We start from the raw sequence: 27,569 nt of genomic DNA, 5'->3' as shown, positions 1-27,569 counted from the left end.
TTCTTCACAGACACCTTGACACGCCGAAATATATCAAATAAGACATCCATAACAAAGTCATGTTTGTATTTTAATCCTGAAAGTTCCTTACAATGAATGGCATGTTCCTCAAATGTATCGAAGCACGCCTTGCGGCAAACCTCATCAACAGAAAATAAAAGAATCATAAGCCAGTATTTAAGGATGGTATGATATTCTACCGAGGACATATGTTGACCTAGACCATCAATAGGGATAGCAAAGAGAAAATCTTGAGCATGCGCTGCTTGTAAACGACCAAAAATTGCTTTTGTAGTGTGGTCATGTCAAACTTTACTTCCATGTCCTAAACATTTTTACTAAAAAGGCACTCTCCAAAACATGGTGTGCTTTAGGAGGGACGGTGTCCTTGCTAGTAAAAATGCTAAGATCAAAATTTGAAATCGCAACACTAAGACCATACAAAACTCTGTTGAAATCAAGGTGCATACCATATATCTCATTATCTCTCAATATATGATCATGTAACACTCAAGATTGGATCCTAGAAGCAACAAACGCGTATGAGGAAACCTCTACTGCCGAGTATAAACCCAATTCCTCAACTCTAATAGGTAAAGAAGTCACCTTCCATTGAAGGTTCCAGAAGAAAGGACTCCTACTAACCATGATGTCTTTAACCGTCCTTTGCAACTATTTATCAAACCAAATAGTTGCTTTTATCATGTGATTAGGTTGGCAAGTTCTAAGGCCAAAAAAAGAGTTTAGTGATACTCATACAAAGTCGAAGTAGAAAACTCACTCTAAGGATCCCTTAGTTATGGTAGAAGATGTAACTTAATAACTCTGGTCGCTCTCTTCATGGACTACCCTCGATAAAGTCTTCATCTCGACTAACAGTCTTCCAAGCAACTATATCCCCAACACCAGTCTCCCAATGTCAAAAGAAAATAACTCCCCGCAAAATTTACTATCATCATGAAGGCCAAAATATCTCAGTTTTATGAATATTCAATTCGAGACCTAATCATAGACTTGTTTCCCTAATGATGTTAAAGGGCTTTAGCCACCTCCTTTGAATTTTCTATAATAGTCATGTCATCAAGATATCAGGCATGAAGAATAAACTTACAGTTGTCTCTGATTTGATGAATAGGTGGACTTAATACAACATTATTGCAATCCAATGGGTGACATAATATGTTTTTCTCAAAATATAATCTTGTTGTCTGATAATAAAAAAACTACACACAAGAAAATAATTGGGCACCTCACCCTGACCTCTTAAAGGATAACTCATTTGATATATATATTTCATGGTGTGACTAGTCACTGTGAAGTGTTATCCCATGATTATGAAATACACTATATAATATTTTTATACATATTATTTTCTAACAACAAATGACAAAACCAACTCTTTAAAGTCTTGTATCCTTTATATTTAATTTCTTCTAATTTTTCTTTTATACACTAGACATGTTTCTTCGCATAAGAACCCAGAATCTCTGAACTAGACGGTTGAAACTCGGTTTCCCAAAAAATGGAAAAAATAGAGCACACAACGGTTCACACAAACGGAATAAAAATGCACGTTGCATCAATCGGTTCAGGTCCAGTCATACTCTTCCTCCACGGCTTCCCTGAGCTATGGTATTCATGGCGCCACCAGCTTCTCTCCCTCTCCGCTCTCGGTTACCGCGCCGTCGCGCCTGACCTCCGCGGCTACGGTGACACCGACGCGCCGTCTTCTCCTTCTTCTTACACCGCCCACCACATCGTCGGTGACCTCGTCGGACTTCTCGATGCTCTGGCTGTGGATCGGGTGTTTTTGGTTGGGCATGATTGGGGAGCTGCTATGGCGTGGTATTTTTGTTTGATGAAGCCTGATCGGGTTAAGGCTTTGGTTAATATGAGTGTGGTTTATCGGTCGAGGAATCCGGTTAGGAAGCCTGTGCAAACTATGAGGGCTTTGATGGGAGAGGATTATTATATGTGCAGGTTTCAGGTAAATTAACTTCGTTTTTTGCAAGGATAATTCATTGTTGATTGTTTATTGAAATTAGGGTGCTAATTGAATCAACTACTATGTAGCGGTAGAACTGACACATCTGGAAAAATGGTTTATCAGACACCAACACGTACATGGACATTTGTGATTACCTTAGTTGATTCATTTTTCAATTTTTTTTGTCGTGTCAGTGTAGGTGTCGTATTTGGGATGGCCGTGTTAGTGTGTGTTCGGGTTGTCTGTGCTTCGTAGATCGACTAACCTAGTAGGATGGTAATTTCTCATTGAAATTGTGTATGATATGGTAGTAATTGTTTAAGGTGGTAATTGAATCAACTAACCTAATAGGACAATAATTAGTTACCTGATGAAATGTAAGTGACATGTAATTTAGGATTATGATGGCTACATTGTTTCCTGTTTAGGTTCTTCTTGAGAGTTCCATAGTGATTACTTCATAAGGGGTGAGGTGAGCATTTCTGACACTCTCACTTTACGAGCCGATTTTGTATCTTAATTTTGAGATGGTAGCTTAGTTTATTCTAGATTTGTTGGTTCATCTTGAGATTAATAATTTGGATTGAAGTACAATGCTGGATAGAATATTATGGAGAAGTTGATTCGTGTTCCCGACTCCACTTAGATGGATAAGGCTTGGATGTTGTTGTTGTTGTTGTTGTTGTTGGTTCATAGGTAATTAGGTTTGCAGGAAGGGTGTTAAGAGTTATAATGGTATTGTCTGAACTCTGAAGTATGATTATGAACTGTCAATGTCTTTTACTTTACAAATTGATATTGATTTTGTGGAGTTGAGTTTGACTGAAAATCGCATTGCCTTTGGCTATCCGCATTATGCATTTGTTTGATTTGTCTTTTACTTAACTGGTCCACTGCTAAAGTCACAATTCCATGTCTGTTATAGAGTATAGACATTGCATCACTTTGAGTTTGTTGAGTTCCCTCCTCATTTGATAATTGAGCATAAATTTTTTTGAATAACTCTTTGATAGACTTGTTCCTCACAACAATGCAAGATCAATTTTGGTTCAAATTGTTTTGAGATATAGTGTTGGTTTGGTGGTTAGGGTGATATAGTGAAGGAGTGGAGCGATAAGGGAGAAAGTATTTGATCTCCACTCGCAAATCCCAACGTAAATGTTATGTAAACAAAAAAACAGTGGTTTGAGTTTCATGCACATGAAATTGAAATCTGTACTAGTCAGATCTCTGCTTGATCTAAATTTGGTTATGAAGAATGATAAGTCACACATCAAAGGAATGATACATTGGCAATATCTGCTCAAGAGAGATTCTGTTATCTCTTATTGCACCTAGTGCTCTAAACTTATATTATAATCCTTTGCAGATCAGTGTTCAGTCAACAATGTTAATCAATATTTAGTGTAGCCCCTTATGTGAGTGCATGTTGTATCTCAACTTCTCTTCTTCCTCTTTTTGAATCTCAAATGATTGTTGCTTCTCAATTTATGGTTTTCATGAACAGTAGCTATCCAGTTCAAGGTTGTTCACGAGTTTCAAGCATATTTATATGGTGTATTCATATTTGATATTTCAATGATGCATGCATAAATTTAATATCAAGGTTCTATGACATTTGGTTGTCCTGCAGAAACCTGGGGAGGCTGAAGAAGAGTTCGCACGTGCCGGTGCTTCAAGAATAATAAAATCATTTCTTACACTGCGTGATCCACGTCCACTCTGTGTGCCAAAGGCGATAGGATTTGGAGGTTCCCCTAACACTCCTATAACTTTACCTAAATGGCTTTCTGAAGAAGATGTCAATTATTATGCTACCAAATTTGAACAAAGTGGCTTCACTGGTGGTCTAAATTACTATCGCGCTATTGACCTGTAAGTTTCATCTAGTCCATTATTGGAAACATAACTATACATATTGTAATGTACCATCTATATGTATTCGAAACTAGGACTGAGAAAACATTTTCTAACTTTGTTTATATTTAGTTACCAAACTTTAACAAAGGTCAATACTTAATACTGCTTATTTAATTGAACGATTCGGGTAAATTTTGTTTTGTCTGCAGAACCTGGGAACTGATGGCACCATGGACTGGAGATCAGATAAAAGTACCTGTCAAATTCATTGTGGGAGACCTGGACCTTACATATAACACGCCAGGCGTTAAGGAGTATATACATAACGGTGGCTTTAAGAGAGAAGTACCATACTTGCAAGAAATGGTTGTGATGGAAGGAGTAGCTCACTTTATAAATCAGGAAAAACCAGAAGAGATCAGTGCGCACATATATAACTTCATCAAGAAATTTTAACCTACTTCGTTCTTCACATGAATGTTGTGTAAAAGTTACCCACAAGCTTCAGAGATTGAAGAATTTGCACAATTTGGAACCAGTGTAAAACACACTTGTTGGATATGAAGCTGTACGTAAGAGACCGAAAGCGGTTGTGTTCAAAATGTAAGGCAATGATTTGGTTTAAAATTTGGTTCCATTCACTTTGGTTCACATGTTAGTTTGGTTTTAAAAACCTTTTGAACGCCCCTAGTTGGCGCTTGAATCCTTTACAACTCTAAAATGGTAGATTTCATTTTATCTCTATTGTCATCAATATGTGCTGGTAGTTGGACTCAATGGAGGAGTTGCACTACTTTTATTGGAAGCCATAACGCAATGCATGATTTTAAAATGTAGATTTTAAAATATATATTAAAAGTTCAACTTTTGTGCATATATTGTCCAATAGTGTACTGACTATATACTTAGGGTGTGTTTGGATTGGTGGCTGACGCAATTGATTCTAGCTGAATTGAGTTTAGTAGAATTGATTTTATCAGAATTGAGTTTAGTAGAATTGATTTATGTTTTGATATATTTATGTTTTGATATATTTATGTAAAAGTGAGTTGAATAATAAATTACAGTGTAAAAATCATCTAGAATCAATTTTGAATGCAGAAGTTACAAATTTTAGCTTCAAGTAGAATCAATTTTGGAGACAGAATCAATTTTACTTTTACCTAACCAAACATCTTAAAATCGTCCAGAATCAATTTTACGCCTCTAAAATTGTTTATGGCCTTTCCAAAAGTCAAATCAAACATGCACTTAAAAATTTTGCCTTTCACCTGGGTTCAAGTTTTTTTTTTTTTTTTTTACAAAAATAACAAAAACTAGTATTTAGAAACTTGGTCCCAGTACATATAACTTAAAAAATTTATAGCCTCTGAAGTTTCCCTGCAACTGTTGTGTTATTTTTGCTGAGGTGATCTTTAAGTAGTAAAATATCTGGTTGAATATAATTCATATAGTTTTTAGAGTTGGACAATTGGTCAATTTGGTCGATATTGGACCAAAAACTTTAATTCTGACGCAAACCAAGTTTTATTCTAAAGACTCCATTTTGATTGATAAAATTTTGGTTTTCAACAATTTCGGTTAAATTGGTTTGGTAGATAAATAAGATGGGTTTTGTCGATTTAAATATTTATTGGGCTAAATTAGGGGTGGCAAATGGACATGGCCTCCTGGTTTAGGCCCGCACCACAAAAGCCCGCGAAAAAACGAGGCGGTCATATTTGAGAGTGCGGGTTTAAAACCTTGTCCCGCTCCGCAAAAAAGTGAGGGCGGGGCGGATAAATCCCGCGGACATTGAACCTTTTAGGCCTTAAAATATTAAAATTGTATGAAAAAACTCATGTCTGCAAAAGCCCGCAAAAGAACGGGACAGGGCAGGGCGAACACATTAAAGGGAGTGGTCTAAAACCTTGTCCCGCCTCGTGAAAAAGAACGGGCAAAACAAACTTTCCCTGCGGGTCAAGCCCGTTTTTCTACCCCCTAGGCTAAACCCATAAAAACGATTCATTTTTTTATAAAATTCATAAACATTTATTTTTTAAATTTATAAAAAAAACTATCAAAATAATTAATTATTATTATTAAACTATTATTACGTAATAACATTTCTTTGGTCATTATCATATTTTAAACCTTCAAATTTTCTTGTTTCTTGTCTTGTATTCTTGTGAATACACACTGCTGCCATTAGATTATTAAAATGATAATAATCTGAGAATATTATGAACCTCATTTATATAATAGATCAGTCTTATAGTAATAAAAAATAAATAAATATTAATTGGATTCGGTTGAGTTTGGTTTTTCGACGGGTTCAATATAATCATCTGAGCTCGACAAAAATAACTTTATACTACTTAAATTAAACAATTGGATCAACCCGACACTAGACTCAACTCGATCTGTTTGCACAAAAAAGTTAATGGATCAGTCTGTTTCAATTGGGTGGTTGAAATTTATCACCTCCTATGGTTTAGAATTGGTCAAATAAGTCATTGCTTTTTAGATGCTTGAGTAATAGGCACGTTAGTTTAAATGTGAGTTAATGTGATGTGTCATTTTGTTAAGGAGATGTGAACTTAGATTATCTGTTTTATCGGTCTTGTTATTGATTTGTCATGTCCTTTGTGTTGTATATTTTGTTTGTGGACAATCCTAAATGACGTGTTTTGGATTTACATGCATAGGCACATCGGGGTGACAAATGGTCATGTCAGTTTCGCCAAAGTTTGAGAAAAAAACAAAACGGAGCGGGACGGACATAGTCAATGGTAGAGACCTAAAATTTTGACTCGTCCTGCAAAAAAAATGATGGTAGGACAAAACACGTCTGTGGACATTACACTTTTAAAACCTAAAATTGTAAAAAATAATGTTCATGTCCGAGCCCGCAAAAAAACAGGGTGAAGCGAGGCTGCCATATTAGAGAGTTTAGGTCTAAAATCTTGATCTGTCCTGTAAAAAAGTATGGACAAAACGGATATTTTTGCCACCCCTAGACACAAACCATTATAAATACTAAAATAGAGCATAGTCCAAAAATAAAATAAAACTATTGAACTAAGTAGGAATAGCAAAACAAATCTGACCCTTCAGACATGTCTATTTTGCCCGCATTTTTGCACTCTCCAATATATTCGCTCTGCCCCGCCCTTTTTTTTGCAGGCTTTGGCGGCGCTGGCATTAACACAAAATTTGTAATTTGTAAGCTTAAAAAGTGCAGTGCCCGCAGGTCTACCCCGCCTCTCCCTACTATTTTTGTGAGACAAACCAAAATTTTAAACTCGTGTCCTCAACAATGTCTGCCCCATCTCGTCTCATTTTTTTTCGAACTTTTGTTGGACTGGTCTAAACGGAACGGGCATGCTCGTTTGCTGTAACACCCTAAACCCCATTAATTGTTTATAAAAAAAATTGTGAAAAATATTAAGATGAAATAAGGGTGTCACATTGACAAAACATTCAACTTTCATTCCAAAGGTGGAATTTCAATTCAAAACATAGTAGGGTAATTTAGTTTAAAACCAATAATAAGACAAGACAAAGTATTCTCAACCCAATGTTACAATATCAGAGTAAAATCCAAAATGATACTAATAGCTGACATAACGTCAGGCGAAGCATAAAATAGAAATAAATAACTAAAGAGGCAAATTACGTCATTCTCCATAAAATCAACAGTTATCACTCCTCAGTCTCAACCAGAAAATCATCTGTATAAGGTACATATATAGCAACATGGAAATATGAAGGGGTGATAATACATTCCATAAATTAGATGGTGTAAGAACAGCAAGGATAGTAATACACCTCATTTATAATCAACGCGGCTATACGTTTCACAACATAGACAAAAGCAAATATGCAATACTCATCTTACCTACTCCCATGCATATGGTACCATCAGTGGATAGCAGAGTTATTTTACTAAGTGATCCTAAACACTTCACTGAAGTCTTCAACACTGGACCGAAGGCCTAAACACTGGACCAAATTCCTAATCTAACTCCAATATATATGATGCATGGTGCTAAAAACAAATGTAATTCTCCGTCTTAACCTCCTACGCCAATTATCAATATTGTCGGTTAAGGCTAACACTAGTGTTTACGAATCTAAACATATCAACACTGCCGATTAAGGCTAAAAATGGTCCTTGTGAACCTAAGCATATCAACAGTGTCAATTAAGGCTAACATTGGTCCTTGCGTACCTATACATATCAACATTGTTGATTAAGGCTAACACTGGTCCTTGCGAACCTAAGCATATCAACAATGTTGGTTAAGGCTAATATTGGTCCCTACGAACCTAAACATATCAACACTAACAATTACGGCTAAAACATTGGTTCGCCTTGAACCTAAACCATCAACAAACAACATTGTTTATTTTTGGGGGTGGCTCTCAATTACAATAACAATATATGGATGATTCAAATCCAAGGAATTTAGAAATGTATCAAAATTCCTTAAATCACTCCAAGGATTTACCAAAACCTTTCTCCTTCAAAGTTTACCCTACTGACTTCATAAACCCTTGATTTAACTCAAATTGTATCAGTTCAACTGTTTTAGATCTCAATTTTTCCAATGCCACGATAATCCAAAACTCAGAATTCATTACATATGAATAAACAACAATTTTCACATCAAAAGGCATGCAAATCTAACACATATAACATCATTAATTTATGTATATTCATCAATTCATCTCATACACATATGAACATCAGTAATCCAATTTCAACACATATTGGCACAGAATTTCACCATTAACATAGTCAAGTCATAATCACATATACAACATAATCAGAGGGGTTTTGCACAAATCTCACATGATTCAAAGATAAAAATCCATCAAAGAAAGAAAAGAGAATGGGTTAACGAAATCTCCAATATCTCAAAGCTTAAACACCAAAATATAGAATAATGCCCCCCCCACCCCCCCGCCCTCTTACCTCGATTAAGCTAAAAACCTTGAGTTCTTGATGATGAGAGATCCTACTCTTACACTTCTCTTATCTAAGATTGCCTCCACTCCCCTTTTTTTTCCAACACCGGTACGTTCTCTAGACTTCACCCACCCTTATATAAAATAATCCTAATTTGTCTTATTTATTTTATTCTTAATAATTCCCTTTTATTTTAATTATTCTCTTTTTTTTTTCCAACTCATTTATTTTATTAGTTCACTTTGTTACCATATCACCTATAAATAATCACAATTCTTTAATTTTTCTATTATTATTAATTTAGTTCATTCTAATAATTCATATTCTTAATAATAATGATAATAACTGTAATTATTATCCTAATAATAATTAAATAATAAAACTATATTTTTAAGTATTATAAATAATAGTAACCATAATGATAATAATAATAATAATAATAATAATAATGATAATAATAATAATATGAAAATATTAGGAAGATCCTAAAGTCTCACATTGGTTGGAGATAGAGCATTGAAAGAGTATATATAGAGGGACACTCCTCACCTTACCAACCGGTTTTGTAAGGATGAGTTAGGTCAAACTCTAATATGGTATCAGAGCCTATCGATCGGACCATGGGTCGTCTACCGTTAATATCCACGCACCAAGCCCAAAAAGAGTGCTGGGTGTGAGGGGGTGTATTAGGAAGATCCTAAAGTCTCACATTGGTTGGAGATAGAGCATTGAAAGAGTATATATAGAGGGACACTCCTCACCTTACCAACCGGTTTTGTAAGGATGAGTTAGGTCAAACTCTAATAGAAAATAATAATAATAATAATAATAATAATAATAATAATAATAATAATAATAATAATAATAATAATAATAATAACACAAAATCACTTTATCAATTAAATAAGAAATTCGAATAAAATTTGGGAGTATCTTTGTCCCTCCCTAGAAATAAGTGAAGTCAATGTTGGAGTTGGTTGAAAATATATATCTTGAAGAAGTCTCGCACCGCTTAATTTTGTGAAAGAAGAGGGAGTACAATGCTATATATAGGATTCAAGTTCTTTGAAGTCTCACGTTGCTTAGTTTTTGAAAAGGAAGTGCTATTGCTAGCGAATTAACAAATGGGCATTGATGTGAAGTGTGTTGTGAGATTATGTTGCACAATAAAAATTCTTGGAGTGGTTCAGATTCAAGTGAAGTATACTCTTCTTTAGGTGGAGTATGATAGTTTTAAAAAACTATGATTGTCAGTTAAGACAATGTGAAAATTCTTGGAGTACTGTGGCTTCAATAGACTATACTCTTTATGGTGGAGTATGATTGTTGGTGAAGACAATAAAAGTTAATGTATTATTTTCAATCAAGGTGGAGATTATTGGAGATGTTTTAAAATATACATATTGAACAAGTCTCACATCGCTTAGTTTTGTAAAGAAAGAGGGAGTCCGAAGCTATATATAGGATTAAAATTATTTGAGGTCTCATATCATTTAGTTTTGTGAAGGAAAAGCGATTCCAATGTTATATAAAAGATTCAATTTCTTCGTTACAAGATGCATAAGCCAAAATCACTTTAATTTTGTATTATTCTCTAGTTGTCATTTGACAACAATCGTGATTTTTTCTCCAGTTTTGAAATTTTGACGCTAATCTCTTGTATTGTTATTATGTTGCTCTTTTCTCTTTATCTTTTAGTTTTTCCCAACACCCAATTGATAAGACTTTCAACCTCTCTAGAAGGAGACTCTAAAACATGTAAATTCAAAGAGTTAGAAGTTAGACTAAAATCAACTAATCATCCAACGATATGTTTACTTCACGCACGGGTGTTAACCTGAGTTTGTCAATTCTGGTCTTCGAGATACTTTTAACTCTTTTTTAAGGAAATTTCTCTTCTCACCCTTGCCATTTCTCCCAGGCTTTGCACGAAATTCCCAAAATGCCCTTTTTTCCGAAGATGCATCTCCGATCACACCAAAAACTATTTTTTCTTCAAAAATATTTGAAGATACACAATCGAAGTCATTGTAAGGTGTATGTTTGGAGATACATCTCCAAACATACCCTTTTTCAATAAAAAAATAGTTCGGAGATGCATCTTCAAACTAGTCAAGCTTATTTAAAGCTCACGCCATACCCTTCCCTCTTCTCCTTTCTTAATTTTTATAAAAAATAAATTTCTCTATACCTCTTTCTGCCCATCTCAAGTTCCCACTCAAAATCAAATTTTTAAGCTAGATTTAGTTGTTTCTTTTCATTCCGAACTCCTTCAACCAACTGCATTCAACATTAGAGCACTTCAATCCCTCACCAACACTTTATTGAGTAAGTTTCTATTTTAGCTTATTTTGATCTTTGTTTAATGTATAAGCTCAAATAAGATAGTGTTCAAGTTTAGAGACTCTATTTATATAATTTGGATGAGTTTGTTTGAGTTCGAATGAGTTAGGTCTAAGGAGGAACTAAACTTCTGCCATTGAAGCAAAACGCAATTTTTTCGGATATGCATCTCCTAACTGGGTTGTTTCAAGTGTTTGGGGAGGCATATCTAAATTCTATCATGTGCTATAATTTGTTGTTTTTTTTTAGGATATGGATAAAAACCAAGCAAATCAAGGAAGGATGAGGCTCGAGAAACCCACTTTCACTGCCTTAGCATGTCGCGAGGGGGCTCGTCAGCACGAGCAGACTATAGTTGTCCTCCATCTACCTCAAGATAGGGAGGCGTCGGCCTCTAGAATTCAACTTTCACAAGGGTCGGGATTTGAGAGTCATGTGACCCATGACGAGGATGAACCTGTTACACCCCAGGTTCCAATTATTGTTGATGCCCCCCTTGCAGGCCCGTTTCCAAGAGGGTCGGCAGACACTTCCTTGCTCATATACTTTAATGAGCATGTGGCACCCCATGTTTGGGAAGGAGAGGTATATTTCTGAACTTCCTATATTATTTAATTTGTATCCAAATTAAACTCAACTGATCATGTTATATTTTATTTTCAACAGGAGCGTCCAAGTCTTAAATGTATGAATCATGCAAGAAATATTCACCATGTTTATTAGCCCGAGGATGCTTGGTTCCAAAATGTACTTCAAAACTTTGGCCTTGCAGTTCTTTGTGCATCCGGGTACACCAACATCATAAGTGGCTTGTAGGCTGCTTTTACTGAGAGATGGCATAGTGAAACATCATCTCTCCACCTGTTCATCAGCGAGATTAATATCACGTTGGAAGGTGTAGCTTGCCTCTTACACCTTCCCATCAGAAATATTGGATGGTGTAGCTTGCCTCTTACACCTTCCCATCAAAGATATTTGATGGTGACTTTGTTGGGAGCTGACCCCGAAGAAGCATTTGATCAGTGAAGAACATTCAGGGGTGCACATGCTAAGTTCTCTTGGTTGGCAACATTGTATCACAACAACCTGAAGTTAGCTGAAAACTCTGACGCCAGTGATTTATGGGATGTGTACCACAGGGAGTGTGCCCTGAGGTGCTACTCCATATTCTTGGTTAGCATGTCCATGTTTGTGGACAAAAGTGCAACCTACGTGGATGTGGCTACCTCAAATATTTCATTGACTTAGATTCCATTCGCGAGTGGAATTGGGGGAAGCGTGCTTGGATTACTTGTACCACAACCTGAATGAAGATTACAAGTGGACGACAAAGCAAATGACAGACTCGTGCACCTTGTTTACGGTAACTTCCAAATCAAACTACTATGTTACAAACTAATTTTGATTGTCTACACTTGTTACTGATACTTTTTCTTATTGGTTTTTAGGGATGGATCTTGGCTCACTATCATCGGATCCATGGGTTTGCACGTTCTCAGTCATACTCTCATGATTGTTCGTATGCTTGCAAGTTTGTCCCTAACAGAAGGAATGATCATATCTTGTCGTACCGTGTGTACATTGAACGCACTCAACACGACGACATAAAATAGAGGCCATCAGTGCTCACAGGGAGAGTTCCATTTGACCCCATTTTGTAATACTCTGCATGATTGGCAGTTTGGGTACATGCAGATCATTCCTAGGTCACTCTTGCAGACTGCTTCTATTTGTATTATTTGCAGAGACCTGGATGATATTTTGGAGGACTGGGAGAATCATTTGGTACTAGTGGAGTATCGGACTCATGAGGCCACCTCTCAGTGGAGCTATGTTAAGGGGTACATGACATGGTTCTATAAAGTGTCACATGCTTACATGATATAGGACGCTCCTGGGGAACTCGGGCATGCTCATGAGGAGCTCTTGGAGGATCAGCAGGCATTGGACGACCATGTAGTTGATGTGTTGTCGCGCTGTTAGACTGTTATGCAACTTACACTTAAGGGCATTGAGTCTGGAGTGTTTGCGAGATGTCGGCCTGGCAGAGTCCATTCTTTCCGAGGCACGGAGTGCGGTGGCTTGCCGTAGGCAGAGGAGGAACCAGGGTGTTAGGGTTAGGCGTACACAATAAAGTATGCATATGATTTGTATTTTGTCTATTTGTAATCGACATTGAGAATAATGATTGTATAAATATATTTGATTTTGCAATCTTCATGTTTCTATAATATTTCGTCTTATTAAAGTTTTGTGTTTCTATAATTTTCGTTTTTATTAATTGTTGAAACAAATAACGACAACTTTAATCGAATTGAAATTAGTTTTGAATGAAAACACCGATACCTTAAAAAAAAACTAATTTTAGAAAACTAATTTAACTACAAGTAACTCCATCAATCATGTCATCCTTTATGTCAAATAAATTTGTCATTACTTATTTAATTTTGCATTAGATAAATTTCAGATTAAAATAAGGAAATTACAAATTATTTGTGATATCCTTATTTAAAGAAATATGGTAAATTTGCTGTTAAATAATTTAGTTGCCAACTAATAATAAACTAGTAAGAATGTAATAGTTGTGTATAATATATGTAGTGTAAAAGAATCTTACAATTGTGTTCACCTAAAAGTAAATTATTACAATCTGATTTTTGACGAAAACCAATCAAATCACAAGCTTCTCCTGGTTACAAGAATAAATCAAATAATATGGACTACAAATTGTGATTCTAAAGTGCTAATCCCTGCATCGACTTTTTATTCACATAATCCAAATATGAAATGCTATTAATGGCGAGTCAGCAGAAGAATCCGCGTAAAATGTAAAACACAATATTGTCAAGTACTATGAAGGTACATGGTAAAAAGTCTAAAAATGTGGCAATTTGCTGTTAAATAGAGAAATTTCATCTTTTGAAGAGTTAAATTCTAGACAAATATTAATCTCAAAGCAGAAAGATCAGAACATAAGTACCAGACTGCATAAAATAATTTATAAAATAACCAAATTCTCATTAATTCTCTAAAAAAAATTCAACATAGTTTGTGCTTAAACAAAATTGTAGGGTAGCCGGTTCATTCATCTTCCCCTTGGGGAGAAAGAAATATAAAAACAAAACAAATTGTTCCAACACCACAAAGGGATAAAACAATACAGTACGATAATGGGATAAAAGGAAAGGCCTTTCATATTTGAACTCCAAAACTTAAACTCTGAAGCCTCTGCTCTTCCTCTTTCCTCTGGCCTTCTCAAACTTGCGTCCTTTAGAACGGATATAGGGCTTGGTATGACTGTGAGGCACACCAGGAGCTCTTCCAAAGTGCTTAACAGCCTCACGAGCATTTTTGGGGCCTCTAAGAAGAAACTGAAACAATAATTCATTGAAAAAATGTTAAAAAGAGTTTAATGTATGCTTCTTCAACTTTCCAAACAGAAGTGAAAAAACTGTAAACAAAGAATCAATTGATGAAATTGTTCAAAATTTAAAGCAATAGATAGGTCCAAAAGTGGATGAATACAATTAAGAAACAGGAAGCACACTCAGCTTTGAGTTGAAAAACCAGGTACTTTTTAAGTTTGAAAGAGTAGGTACAAGTACAACAGTCATAATATGAAAATGTAAAAGAACATGAAGCACACTCAGCTTTGAGTAGAAAAACCAGGTACTTTTTAAGTTTGAAAGAGTAGGTACAACAGTCATAATATCAAAATATAAAAGAACATGAAGAACCATCACAGTTAAACAAATGAAAACAGACTAGTTAACATTCACATTCAGCATTCTATAGGTTGCCCCTTTCACAAAGGACAATAAGATAGCAGTGAAAACACAAAAATTGCTCTTTGTTCAAACACAAAAAAAAATGGTGGAAAAAACATACATAAACATTTTGATAAAAAATTGGTAACCAAAACTAACATAAAAAAAATGCTGGCTCAAATGAGCTAGCCAATATCTCAACTAATAAAACCAACGAAATTATAACATAATAACACCAACGTTGTAACAAGCAGAAAAGAGATGCATTAAAATACATACCACATTCTTGCCTAAAGGTTCTCTAACAGCAAGTTCATCAAAGGTAAGGCACTCCCCACCAGCCTTCACAATTCTAGCTCTAGCAGTTTCCGTGAACCTTAAAGCAGTTACCTTTATTGCAGGCACTTCGTGAACACGAATATCATCTGTCACAGCACCCACAACTACAGCAATCCTACCCTCCTAATGAAACAACAACAGAAGAAAACCCAAATTAACCATTATGTACATATCAAAAAAAATCATTTCATAAGTAACAAAATTTTCTTTCCTCAGAAACAAGGGCATTTTTGGATTGCCATCTTCAAACTAATCTAATAACACAAAAACCTGTATAACTGTTCAAACAGTTTACAACATGTATAACATGTATACATGTATATAAGTTGTTTACAAATCATTTTCACAAGTCACATGATAATTTAAAAAATACTTATAAGCAAAAATCGAAATAGCTTATACTTAAACATTTGACTTAACAATTAATCCAAACAGATATACCTTTCCCTTCATGAAGCGAACCAACCTAGAGAGAGATAGCGGTGGCCTATTAACTTTGCTCATGAAAAGACGCCTAAGGATAACCTTATTGAAATTACTGGAAGTCCTCCGATCAAGGAAACGGTAAAGCTGAAAATTTCAAACAAACAATCAAGTCGCTTCAAACACAGATCCATCGTTCACAATCACTGTAACAAGTGTTATAGTAGTAGAGATAGAACGTACCCTGACGAGAAGCTTGAGGTAGATATCATCGGATTTTGGTGCGGTTCGTTTTGTCTTCTTGGACTTACCCCCTGCCTTCAAATCGATACCCTGCAATACAATAGAAGAGTGGAGTGAGATGAAACGGTGTCGGAGTTAGAGAAGATGGTGGTGGTTGTGGCGGCGGTGGAGATGATTGAGGAACTTACCATTGTCGATGGAGCTTCTGGCTGCTGCGAGTGAAAGGGGGCTAGGGTTTTGATTAGGGTTGAGTGGATTTATTTATGGTTTTGGATTTCATCGCTCCAAAGCCCGAGACATTTTGGATCACATCCATGACCCGTTTTTAAAATAATGACCCGTTCAATAATAACTAGGCCTATTTGATGGACTTGTGTTTCTTTTTTTTTTGACAGAGACAAATTTTATGTTATTATTATATGAGTTATTATATTTGAGCATAATTTTTTTTTATGTTTAATTATGGTTAAGTAAAGTATTTGTACTAATTGAATATGTAATCATAAGAAAATATATATGATTAAAATAGAGAATATCTCAATATACCTTTTATACTCTTAGACATTGGGCGAAATTTTATTTTTGTCCCTTAATTTCAGAGATATACATGAGGAAGCACTTTTCTTTTGTCAAAATTTGTTTTTTCGAAGCCTTGCCTACGAAAGCATTATAAACTAGTGAATGTTGGAAAAATTCAAATTAATTCAGTCTAGGAAATCTTCCGTAGATATATTTACGGAACATAAAAACATAATGATCCGTAGATGTACCTACGGAACCTTCTGTTATATTTTAAACGAATTACATTTCACTCCAAAATTGCAATTTTTTGTGCAACAACAAAATAATACATGAAAATATAGTACATCGAGGTAGTGTAATGTAGAGTCAATGGTATATAGTACACCAAAAGAATGCATCGTATAAATAATTCAAATAATGTTATATACATAATCAAAATAAAGTACATCAATGTAATAAAAATACAGACAGCAAAATAATCAACACGATCAATACTGTGTGTGTCGGGCAACATCCCCATCCTCTTATCTGCCTCTCACGCCACCTCTGTGTTCACCACGTCGTCTGCCGGCTACTCTGCATCTACCGTCAAGTGCCCCACATGTCCTAACATGATATCTATGATACCAAAATGTCCCATCTGCCACCCTCGTGATATCATTTAGTATACACATGTGATAAGACCTCTCAAGGAAGAAACATTGTCAATGTTTGTCCGCGCCATCTCAAGTATCTCACGACAGCGATGAAGAACATCCTGAGTGTGGTCCAACTGAGGCTGATGAGTTTGCAATATCTCCTGATGAGCTGGTCTGGGCAGTAATCCCGCTGCAGTGGGGATCATGTAGGGGTGTGACATTATGAAGTACCAAGTGATGTACATGTCGGCGAAGCTCCAATTTACCTCCGCTCTAGTCGCCCGAGTCTCGTCCAAAACCATGTGATACTCGAAGTTTACAAAGGCCTCATCTATCTGTCGACGGGTTATCCCGCTATGAGCGAATACAGAAGGGTGGCGAGGTAAAGCCTGATAGTAGTCGAACGGCCGCATGACACGCTCCAGAAAATAACGAACAGTGATGGTTAAAGTGCATGGCAACCATCCAAAAATATAGTGCAACGTCATCCCATAGTATTGTCTCATGTTGAGCAGTGTAACAGTCGTAGTGGGTGTCCTCGGCAGCCATGCGGTCCATATAGTATCGGTAAGGATCCGACACCTGGTTCCCTCTAAGGGGGGTTAAGGTACGAGCACGTGGCATGGCCTCAGTGTAGCCATCCACCTCTCCCAAACCAATGATCATCGGGAAGTGATGTAATATCCAACCCTGAAATGAAAATAAAAAACACGGGGATCAAACATTATTACGAATATATAATGAACAACTTTGAGAAAAAGTAGAAGGATATAAGATTGTTACCACTAAGAGTGAACAGCAGTCTACCACAATCCTTGCCTTCCACAAACATCCCTCTCATAGTCTCGAATGGTTGTACACAAGTGTTGCCGCTTCCCAGTTGTACTCATTGATCCATGTAGGATCCAAAAAGTACCTCAGGCAAACGACATCTGTATATGAGGGGAGCTTATGTCCACAAACAGCTAAGTGCCTAGCAAAAATAGGAAAATACCTAAGAACACGCTGTCTGTATATCTCCACCTCAATTGGGTCACCAACAACCTCCTGTGCCACAAGTAGCTCGGCATCATATACTGCATCAATAAGGAAAACCTCATGTGTGTGTCACGAATCCTCTCCACCTCCTCAAGCGCATTCTCTGGATCAGCCCCGAGCTCCTCAATCAGAGCCTCTCTCGCTTCCTCCTTCGTTATCCTACCGTGACAAAAGAGGGTACCCCAGATAGGTGTATATAAGAGGCATGCGATATCGTCCAAATTAATAGTAACCTCAACAGAGGCAGGTGGAAATAGGAAGTCTATGGGTGTCATCTCTCCACATATGCCATCAGAATCCCGTTGTGTATAGCGGAGTACCCAATCTGACATAGGTCCTTCAGCCCAGAAGCTATGAGGACATCCTGGAACCACGGTTTCATAGGCTGCTGCAGAGATAAAATTTTCCGCCCGTAGTTGTGGAACTTCTGGAAAGCCCTATCCTGAAAATTTTCCAAAGAAAACATTGTTAATAACAAGCAAATTTATAAATAATAAATTTCCACTTAAGAAAACAAAATTAATAAGGAAGCAATTAACTTATAAAAACATAAGGAAAAAAACAATTTTAACTCTATGGGTGCAAATATGGAAGCATCCAACATTTAAAGAACTGAGTTTGTTCCGGAGATGCATCTACGGAACTACATAACGTTTTATTTGTTCCGTAGATGCACCTATGAAACATTCTGAAGCTTCAAAAAACTCATTTTGGGTCTCTTGATCGTCCGTTTTACACAATTAGTAATACATACATTGTCTCTAAACTATACTTCTAAAACTATATAATGATTTATACACCTTAAATTGGATTCTAACTTTCTTACGGGAAATACTAGAAAATAATTCCAAAACTCGAAAACTTACCGATTGTATTGACCTTTTAATAAGTTGGAAATTATTGATCATTGATGTTGATGTTTCTTGCCGAACTCGAGAAAAAATAATGAAGTTTGGTGGAAGTTTGATTTTTGAAGTTGAGAGAGATTCAAAGAGTAGAGAAAATGGAAAAGTGTGAAAATGAGGGAGAAGAAGAGTCTGTCGTGGGTTTAACATCAAATGGTTTCGGAGATGCATAACTGAAAACATTTCGTAGATACACCTACAGAATAAATGAACTTATTGTTAGTAGGTTTCTTTATGATCAATTATTCTTATTATAAAATATTTCCAAAATATGTGACATCATAACTCTTCGTCTTTAACATGGCCATTTATAAATTAAAAGAGTGGTATCTTATTTATATATATATATATATATATATATATATATATATATATATATATATATATATATATATATATATATATATATATATATATATATATATATAATTTTTATGATAATCTAGCAAAGTATAATTGTCATGAACATTCATGGATGGTTTTTTCACTAACGCAATCAATTTGGTATAAATTCTAGTCGATTGGACATTACAAATTTTGTCAAAAAATATTCAGACAGTTCCTGATTCAAATGACAGGACTTCAAAATTTTTTTGGAATAATTATTTAAGAAAAATTAGTTTGAAAATATGTTTTTGTGTGTGTGTGTGATTTATCCTTATAACTTTACAAAAAATGTTGGAACAAAATTGTTCATATCCCTTGTGTTTTGATGATAACAAAGTACTTAAAGAACAATTGGGTATACTAACATTTGTTTACGTGCGCAGGATCATAAGATTAAGATTAAATTGGTTCTGACCTTGTTAAATAGCTTATAAAGAGAAGTTAAAGTCTTAGATTCAGAAGGATTAGAATCTGGTGATTCAGACTAGGTATCTTTACTTCTGGTAACAACTCATATTTTGAAAACCTGGGTTAAAGATACTCAACCTCTGGTTCATACGCTGTCTCTAAAGCAGAACTATCTTGCCAAGACAGGTTTTGAGAGAAAGTCAACTAGAATTTATGCGGTGCAAGGCTCAAGAAAAGTTGACACTTGATCCTTGCATTTATTATATTTTGGAACCCAAGTGGATGTGTTTTAATATCATATATGCAAAAAATGCATATATTGTCGTTCAGAACCAAGACTACTAATGTATCGCACATGCTTAAACACACACATAAATTACACAAATATGTGCAGATACTATTGTACTGCAGTTCAGAAACAAGAAATATGTGGATATTGTCTTTCATAATTTGTTCAGGCTATTAATGAACTACACGCACAAAAATTACACATACATAAACCATACACACGTAAACTACAAACAAATCAATTTTTGTATTTACTTAAATTAATAATAATTATGCAATAATTATGAATAAATTAAACGTGTTAGAGAACTAAAGATATGTATAGAATAAAATAGATAAACATGCCTAAATCTTAGAATTAATAAATTGAATTTGTTAGAGAACTTAAGATACTCAAGATACACATATTTGAGATATTCTTTTAACATAAAGACAAGAACATTACTTTTTGCAGACAAGAAGAAGAATGATAGAAGACGAAGAACCGTATAGATGTCCACTTTGTTAACTTGGAACAACAAACAAAATCAAGTAAAAAATCAGAAAAATAAGACGCGATAATTGTGTTTGAAACCCTAATTAGGAAAACCTAAAAAAAATTGATAACTCTAAAACTAAAATTAAAATACAAAACTTAACTGAATGATAGATTTGCAAAAGGATGAATGCTATGTTTTTCTGATTAGTGAGAAAGATATGTTGGATTTATCTTGTAATGGTGAGTGACGAAAAAGACTGTGAAGATGATGAGTGGTGGTGTCAGGATAATGGTTATGGTTGTGGAGTTGGTCATAGTGACGGTGTAGGTGTTTGTCGTGGCAAAGGTGGTGAAAAGTGGCGGCTAGAGTTTAAATGTAAGGAGGTGAAGGTGAGTGGTGAAAGAGAAACATGTTTTATTTTGAGTGTTAAAAAATGAATGAATGTATGGAAAAGGACTAGAAGTAACTTAATGCTAAAAGCCAATTTTGCATATCAACTTACACGAGCGGGTATGTTACCCGCGGTCTATTTTATGTATCCAAACACACCCATTATATCCTGCCCAAACCGCTCATTTCACCCGGTTTACCTGTAAGCCCATGTAAAACTGCCCAATTCACTATTTTTCCCGGTTTTTGACGGGTTGGGTTGGGTTGTCGATTTTTGTCCAGCCTTATACATAAATGAATGAATTGAGTATAATTCATTAATTTAATTTTTATGTGGGGATGGATAAGATGGATTTTTTGGTGGATGAATTTGATGGATTTTGTGTTAATGGATCTAATTGTCACCCCTACTCTTAAGGTCCATTATACAATCAATTATATAAAGTACAACATGAGTTATTATTTATCATATGACATTTATCCTTAATGGGCCATATTTATGGAAAAATTTAAATGTCGCAAGGGGATAAAAAGATCATTGTTTGCCCAACACTAGGAAGATACAAGAAACAATATTGAACGAGCACATGGCGTTCTCCAATCTTTTACGATCATACATAGTCCCACTTTATCTTGACATTTAGATGCTCTCAAATGTGTAGTGGATACATACATCATATTGTACAACATGATTGTTGAAGATCAATGTGCCAGATATTGTGACAATTTTGATTATTTTTATGATAATCTTAACAATAAGATTATGACACTACCAAATGACTCTAAAATTGAGTTTCAAGAGTTTCCGCATAGAAAAATTAATGTATGTCATAAGAAAATTCATCGACACGAACTCTGGATTTCTAGAGTCTCATTCCCCTAGGAACTAGAGTGCATAAAGCAAAAAAAAAAAAACTTCAACAAGACTTGATATGACATATATGAGAGTGTTTTAATATGATAATAATCACTAATACAAAAAACACTTGTTAAGTCGGTTAAAAATGAGTTGTTAGATCGGTTTCGCACCCGACTTATAAGTAGACGGTGTAACAAGTTTTGACTTGTTAGGTCAGACTTTTGCTCTGACTTAACAAAGTATTATTAGGTCGGTTATTGCTTAGCTGACTTGACAAATAATGCTTACATGGAGCCCACTGACTCTTATATCACCGATTTAACAAGTCGTTTGTTAACTCTGGTCCTTAGCAACCAACTTAACATGTTTTTCCTTTTTTATAGTTGAATTAATTTTCCCTTTTTTACCAATTTTTTTCATGCATACAAACATCATTTATCCACTATAGAACTCATCTTCATTCTACAACCATAATTCAAAAGATAATAATATATCAAAAATTTATATTGACTTATAGTAGCCACGTTCATAATTTGAAGGTTGCTTTTGAGACTATACCATTAGATACAATGTTCACCATATGTATCATATCACATAGTAGCCACGTTCATAATTTGAAGGTTGATTTTGAGATTAACATAGAATTCGAAAAAACATGAATATTGAGTTAGTATATAATGTTGAAAAGGTGATCATTTATGAAATTATTCACTTTCATTTTAATAACTTACACTAGGATAAATCCATTTTGCTTTCATTTTTTTTTTCTCACACCTTGCAACTTATTATAACCATCCAAAGCTCTACGATAAAAGATATGTTCATTAGTTTTGTGGCATAAAACATATCATACCATTCATGTATAATAAATAAATAAAATTCTTACAATTCAATAATGCGAAAAATACTTTTTTTCAGAACGAACATAGAAAGACTATTTCATGCTTCTTAGGATCGATGATAAACAATTGTCAATGATGACTACATAGACAATAAAAATTGATTATGAATTATATTAATTCATTATAATCTTGTTGCATAAAATAATTGAATACGAAGAAAAACATTCTTACTTGTTGAGATAAGAAGCTAGGTAACAATCCTTCTGGTCTTTGTGCATTTTGCTTTGTATAAAAGTTTGAACATTAACATGATCATTTTCATTATGAATGAGATATTGATCAAAAAAATCAATACACATTACTCTTTTCCAACTCAGTACAATGGCGGTGTAGATATCTAAAATTTTAAAATTTAGTCACATTTTAAATAAAATTAACTAATTTCAGTTGGTTTAAATACATAAATAAGATATACTTACCTCAGCCACACTTGTAAAATAGTGAAACATAGATCTTTTGTACCCATACACAAGTCCATAATATCTTCACTTGGAACGGTAATATAGTCAATTCCACTGTATTCAACTTAAAACTTCAAAGTTGTTTTCATATTGTTGCACCCCAAAATCTGCCCTCCTAATGTATTCCTAACTGGCTTAGACTTCTCATTTCATATGCATTATCTTTCCATTAGGACATTAACATAACTCATGCATTCATTAATCAATAATCTGACAAGGGATCAAGGGTCATGAAGCAAGTTGGATTTTCACATAGGTCCGAGCAAAAGGTTATGTATCTCATCAAAAAAGGGATGTTTGGCACTTAATCAAGACTGTGATTGGTACAAATCTTCTAAAAGGCATTTGATCAGATGACTTATTGCTTGACCTAAGGTTTATTTCCTGGGTCATTTGAATCAAAATTTCATGATTAAGGTTATGGCCTCATATGTACTTCATCAGTTGATTTTGTTACGACGTTATGATTTGACTTGAGGCATTGATTCGTCTTAGTATGGGCAACCATTGTTCGGGTTTTGTTTCTTCTAGGACAAGATATTGGGTTAATGGTCAATTTGAAGATTAAAGTGCAAGTTCTTTTAATGTCAAGCATTGGGAGAAGTAAAGGATACAATCGATCATTTGAATTTGGAAAAAGAAGGAAAACTAAAGATGATCTCATTGGGCATAAGTTGACTTTTCATCAACAAGTCAACCTTAGAATGTTGACTTTTGTTGACCAAGTCGTGCTGACTTCCTCATTCAAGATGGGATACAGCCACTTTCTTTTGAGATGTATTTTGATCATATTGGATATTAAAGCATGAAAGATCTTATGGGAAGAAATTCATTTTAACTTGGAATACAAGTTTTGTTATAGTACAAGTCCAATCCAAAAAAAGAAGATTATAAGAGAAAGTCATTACAAAAATAATGAAATACAAGAAAATCAAGCTTTTGACCTACAATTGACCAAAGTCAACACCTATCCTTGCCCTATCCTATTTCCAAGTCAGATTAAGTTGTTTCCATCAAGCCATTGCTATTGGAATTTCATGACTTTACTTCCATATACACCAATCTTTAGGTCTGTCCATATCGAAAGTATGCCTCCAAATAACCGTGAGTCAATATGCATGAGAGCCAAAACTGACACCAAAGCCTACAGTTACCTGCAAAACAAAACAGGCTTACATGAATCATAACAGTCCACATAGTCCAAATCATAAAGTTCTTTTACCATTCAAAACCATTCGTTTAAGGCCAACCATGTACAACTACCGTGTTCATTCAAGCCAAATTCCTACTCACCTAAAAATCAAACATTATGCACCCAGCAATAGTTTGAAACAAAATCCAACAGGTACATCCAATGTATGTATGGTATTATTATGATGTTATTCGAAGTGGATGCAAGATAAATTCATGAGCGATACATCGCGGACCCGGGTGACCAAAAAATATAAAGCATGGCTAGACAATCATACCATACATTTTTAACCTATGGACAGTACAACCATGATCCATTCCATGCCTTTGAATTGACAGAATAGCATCAGATCTGAATAACCTCATCAGGACGAACCTGCATGGACACACATCAAACTCAAGCACATCAGAATTTGAGTTCATGCTTACACAATCCTGCTTGCATCTGTTTAGAACCAATTCAAAGTCTCACCATGACAACGCCAGTACATAAAACATCAGTCTTGGTAGAGAACTGCGACACATTAATTAACGGTCAGAATTAAATACCTGCATCATACATGATCTACATCTAAGCATTCATTCAAAAATCACGTTACAAGTTCAAGCCACAGGTTTCAAATTGGCAATAGAAAAAACAATCAAGGCCTAACATTCACTAACATATCCTACCTTTACTAACAGTCCAATTCCCTAACATTTAACAGAAAACCAAACCATAAACTCGTAATAGAAAAAACTTTGATAACTAACCTCACTTGAGATTTGATCTTAACAATTCAACTCGGTGAGTAACTCTTCCAATCAGTAGCTCAGATCTCGTTCTCCCTAACCAAATTTCCCAGCTTCCATCAACTGTGGATAGCCGTCAATTGCTGCAGGGATTGATTCATTCTTCAATTTCCAGAAGAATCACATGATTCGTTCATCAACTTCAAATCTCATAATTTTACAACAATCATCAAGCCTCCTATATCATTCAATAAGACCTGCATAATCAAGTGCAAGAAACATCAGTTCCACGCAAAATGGTTCAGATCATGCCGTTCAAACTCAAGCCAAAGAAAACCACACAGAACAATTCAACTCGCTCAAAGAACAAGTCTGATAATTGACGTTTGAGGGTAACTCAGTATAATTTAACCGTGGAAAAATATCATACAGTCAAGCAAGTTTTGTTTTGGCGGGGCGGGCATGATTTTCATGTCCATTTTACTTGGCGGGCTTTAGGCAGGCACGGGGCGGGGCGGCCTGTTTTTCCACCCCTAAATTTACCCCACTTTCTAATAACACTTGTTACCTAGCTTTCTCTCCTTATAAATACATTCTTTCTCTAACCTTTCATTTGAACAACTATTTCTTCTTTTGCTATAAGTTTTTTTGTTCAACACTCTCTCCGTAGAGAAAAATCAAATCAAAAGAGAGTGAAAAAAGATAAAATTAAAGTGAGAGAAAATGGTTTTTTCTAGCGTTGTTCCAAGCATATTAATGCTTATTTTTCAATCACCTCATTATGCTGGCATGAATGGTACTTCAATAAACTTTTTCATTATGCTTTCACCTCATTATTTTACGTCTGTTTTGAAGTGTTGGAAAGTTTATTCAATTTCTTATATATCAATGAATAGATATCAAATAAATTAAAGATTTCTTATTCTTTGATTTTGAGCCTTATTCGTTGACGAGTTGCTCAAAATCGCGCGTTTAAAACCATGTCTTCGACACTTTATTGCTCATGCTCCAAATACGCATCAATACCTACAAAATTAATAGGAAACTATCAAACGATACATAAATACACTAAGACTCGATTAAATTCTATTTATACATAATTATACAAAAAGCGAAGGATTTATACAAAGAATATAATACAAAAGAATCGATAAGTGCCACAAAAAAATTAGGCGTGTCACACTTTTAATTGATCATCTAATCTAATTATTTCAGGAAATGTTTTTTTTATATAAAAATTAATTTAAGTTGTTAGATTAATGATAATCAATGGTTAGGATTTGGAGTAAGTCTTCAACACACAAACATGTGTGTGAGCGCGTGCGCGCTTGCATGTATTTTGTCTGTGTGTCGTGTATAAAAAATATACATTATTCTAACATGAGTGTGTATGTATGTGCATGTGTTCGCGTACGCGTGTTTGTGTGTGTCGTGTATATAAATTTAATATTATTTTAACATGAGACAAACTCTATGATTTTAGGCTACAATTTTAAGTTTCGATTTTACCTAAATAAAACAAGTCAAGATAAAAACTCGACTCCGACAATTTTGATTTTAAGTGAGCAAGTCATGTTGAAATATGTAATTGATAATAATTGATTTTGTTTATAGAGAAATAGAGAGAGAGAAAATAAATCGGTTTGGTTTTGATTTGTGTTGAGATTTGGTAAGTTGAATAAAATTATAAAAGAATGCATAAATTATCACCATTAACAAAATTCAAATGAATAACTCCCATTATTTTTTCTAATATTTAATTTCATGAATCAAATCCAAAGAACCAAACCTTTCAATTTAAATTTCTTGAATTTTTTAAAATTTAAATTAAATCTCATTATTAGTTCATTCGATAACTCGTGAATTAAATCTAAAGAACAAAATCTTTCAATTTAAATAATAAATTTAATTTTCCCAAATATGATTAATAACTTTTAATTTATTGATACGAATCCAATTTAAATAATAAATTTAATTTCCTATTTTATACATCCTAATTTTTATTCATTGAATCCTATTAATAACCTTTTCGTGTAGAATCTAAATGATATGAAAGCAAAAAGTTAATTGGCTTAATTGCAATTTTGGTCCTCCTATTATCATTTTTTTTGAGTTTTGGTTCCCCTATTTTAAAATCCTGAATTTTAGTCCCTTTATTTTAGTTTTTTGAGGATTTTGGTCCCCTTGCAAATCCGAAGGCAATTTTTTATGAAATGGAACTCACATTAATGACATGTTCAACATAAATCTTAAATAAAATTAGTTTTTTTTTTAACATTTCACTGCTGAACTGACACTGACACATCATCAATATGAGCGTCATTTCATTTAAAATTGTCTTCTAATTTGCAGGGGGACCAAAATCCTCAAAAAAACTAAAATATAGGGACTAAAATTCCGGATTTTAAAATAGGGGGACCAAAACTTTAAAAAAAATAATAACAGGAGGACCA

The 27,569-nt window shown here is 34.6% G+C and overlaps 2 protein-coding genes across 2 annotated transcripts; one reads left to right on the top strand and one right to left on the bottom strand.

Moving 5' to 3' along the window:
- The first annotated feature begins 1,382 nt into the window (after positions 1-1,382).
- On the top strand, positions 1,383-4,721 carry LOC131638145 (uncharacterized). Its single transcript, XM_058908693.1, has 3 exons — positions 1,383-1,987; positions 3,621-3,862; positions 4,057-4,721. The coding sequence occupies exons 1-3, from the start codon at positions 1,523-1,525 to the stop codon at positions 4,301-4,303; spliced, it is 954 nt and encodes a 317-aa protein (XP_058764676.1). The 5' UTR covers positions 1,383-1,522; the 3' UTR covers positions 4,304-4,721.
- Positions 4,722-14,141: 9,420 nt separating this feature from the next.
- On the bottom strand, positions 14,142-16,173 carry LOC131638143 (large ribosomal subunit protein eL18-like). The gene is made up of 5 exons (XM_058908692.1): positions 16,105-16,173; positions 15,917-16,006; positions 15,692-15,820; positions 15,191-15,373; positions 14,142-14,515 (listed from the first exon to the last, which is right to left on the bottom strand). Exons 1-5 carry the CDS (start codon positions 16,105-16,107, stop codon positions 14,357-14,359), a joined length of 564 nt encoding a protein of 187 aa, XP_058764675.1. The 5' UTR covers positions 16,108-16,173; the 3' UTR covers positions 14,142-14,356.
- Between the last annotated feature and the right edge of the window lie 11,396 nt (positions 16,174-27,569).

Source organism: Vicia villosa, unplaced genomic scaffold (genome assembly GCF_029867415.1).
Source record: "Vicia villosa cultivar HV-30 ecotype Madison, WI unplaced genomic scaffold, Vvil1.0 ctg.002187F_1_1, whole genome shotgun sequence".
Classification (NCBI taxonomy): Eukaryota; Viridiplantae; Streptophyta; class Magnoliopsida; order Fabales; family Fabaceae; genus Vicia; species Vicia villosa.
Note: the sequence above shows the minus strand (reverse complement) of the source record. Positions and strands in the feature narration are given on the sequence as shown.

What these genes read in the sequence shown, in the direction of transcription:
- LOC131638145 (XM_058908693.1), top strand. Translation starts at nt 1,523, where the DNA reads ATGGAAAAAATAGAGCACACAACGGTTCACACAAACGGAATAAAAATG. An exon ending in ATTATATGTGCAGGTTTCAG is followed by an intron (nt 1,988 to 3,620) that starts GTAAATTAACTT and finishes GTTGTCCTGCAG; the next exon opens with AAACCTGGGGAGGCTGAAGA. An exon ending in TACTATCGCGCTATTGACCT is followed by an intron (nt 3,863 to 4,056) that starts GTAAGTTTCATC and finishes TTTTGTCTGCAG; the next exon opens with AACCTGGGAACTGATGGCAC.
- LOC131638143 (XM_058908692.1), bottom strand. An exon ending in ACCTCAAGCTTCTCGTCAGG is followed by an intron (nt 15,821 to 15,916) that starts GTACGTTCTATC and finishes TGAAATTTTCAG; the next exon opens with CTTTACCGTTTCCTTGATCG. An exon ending in AACCTTTAGGCAAGAATGTG is followed by an intron (nt 14,516 to 15,190) that starts GTATGTATTTTA and finishes TTATTGTTTCAG; the next exon opens with TTTCTTCTTAGAGGCCCCAA.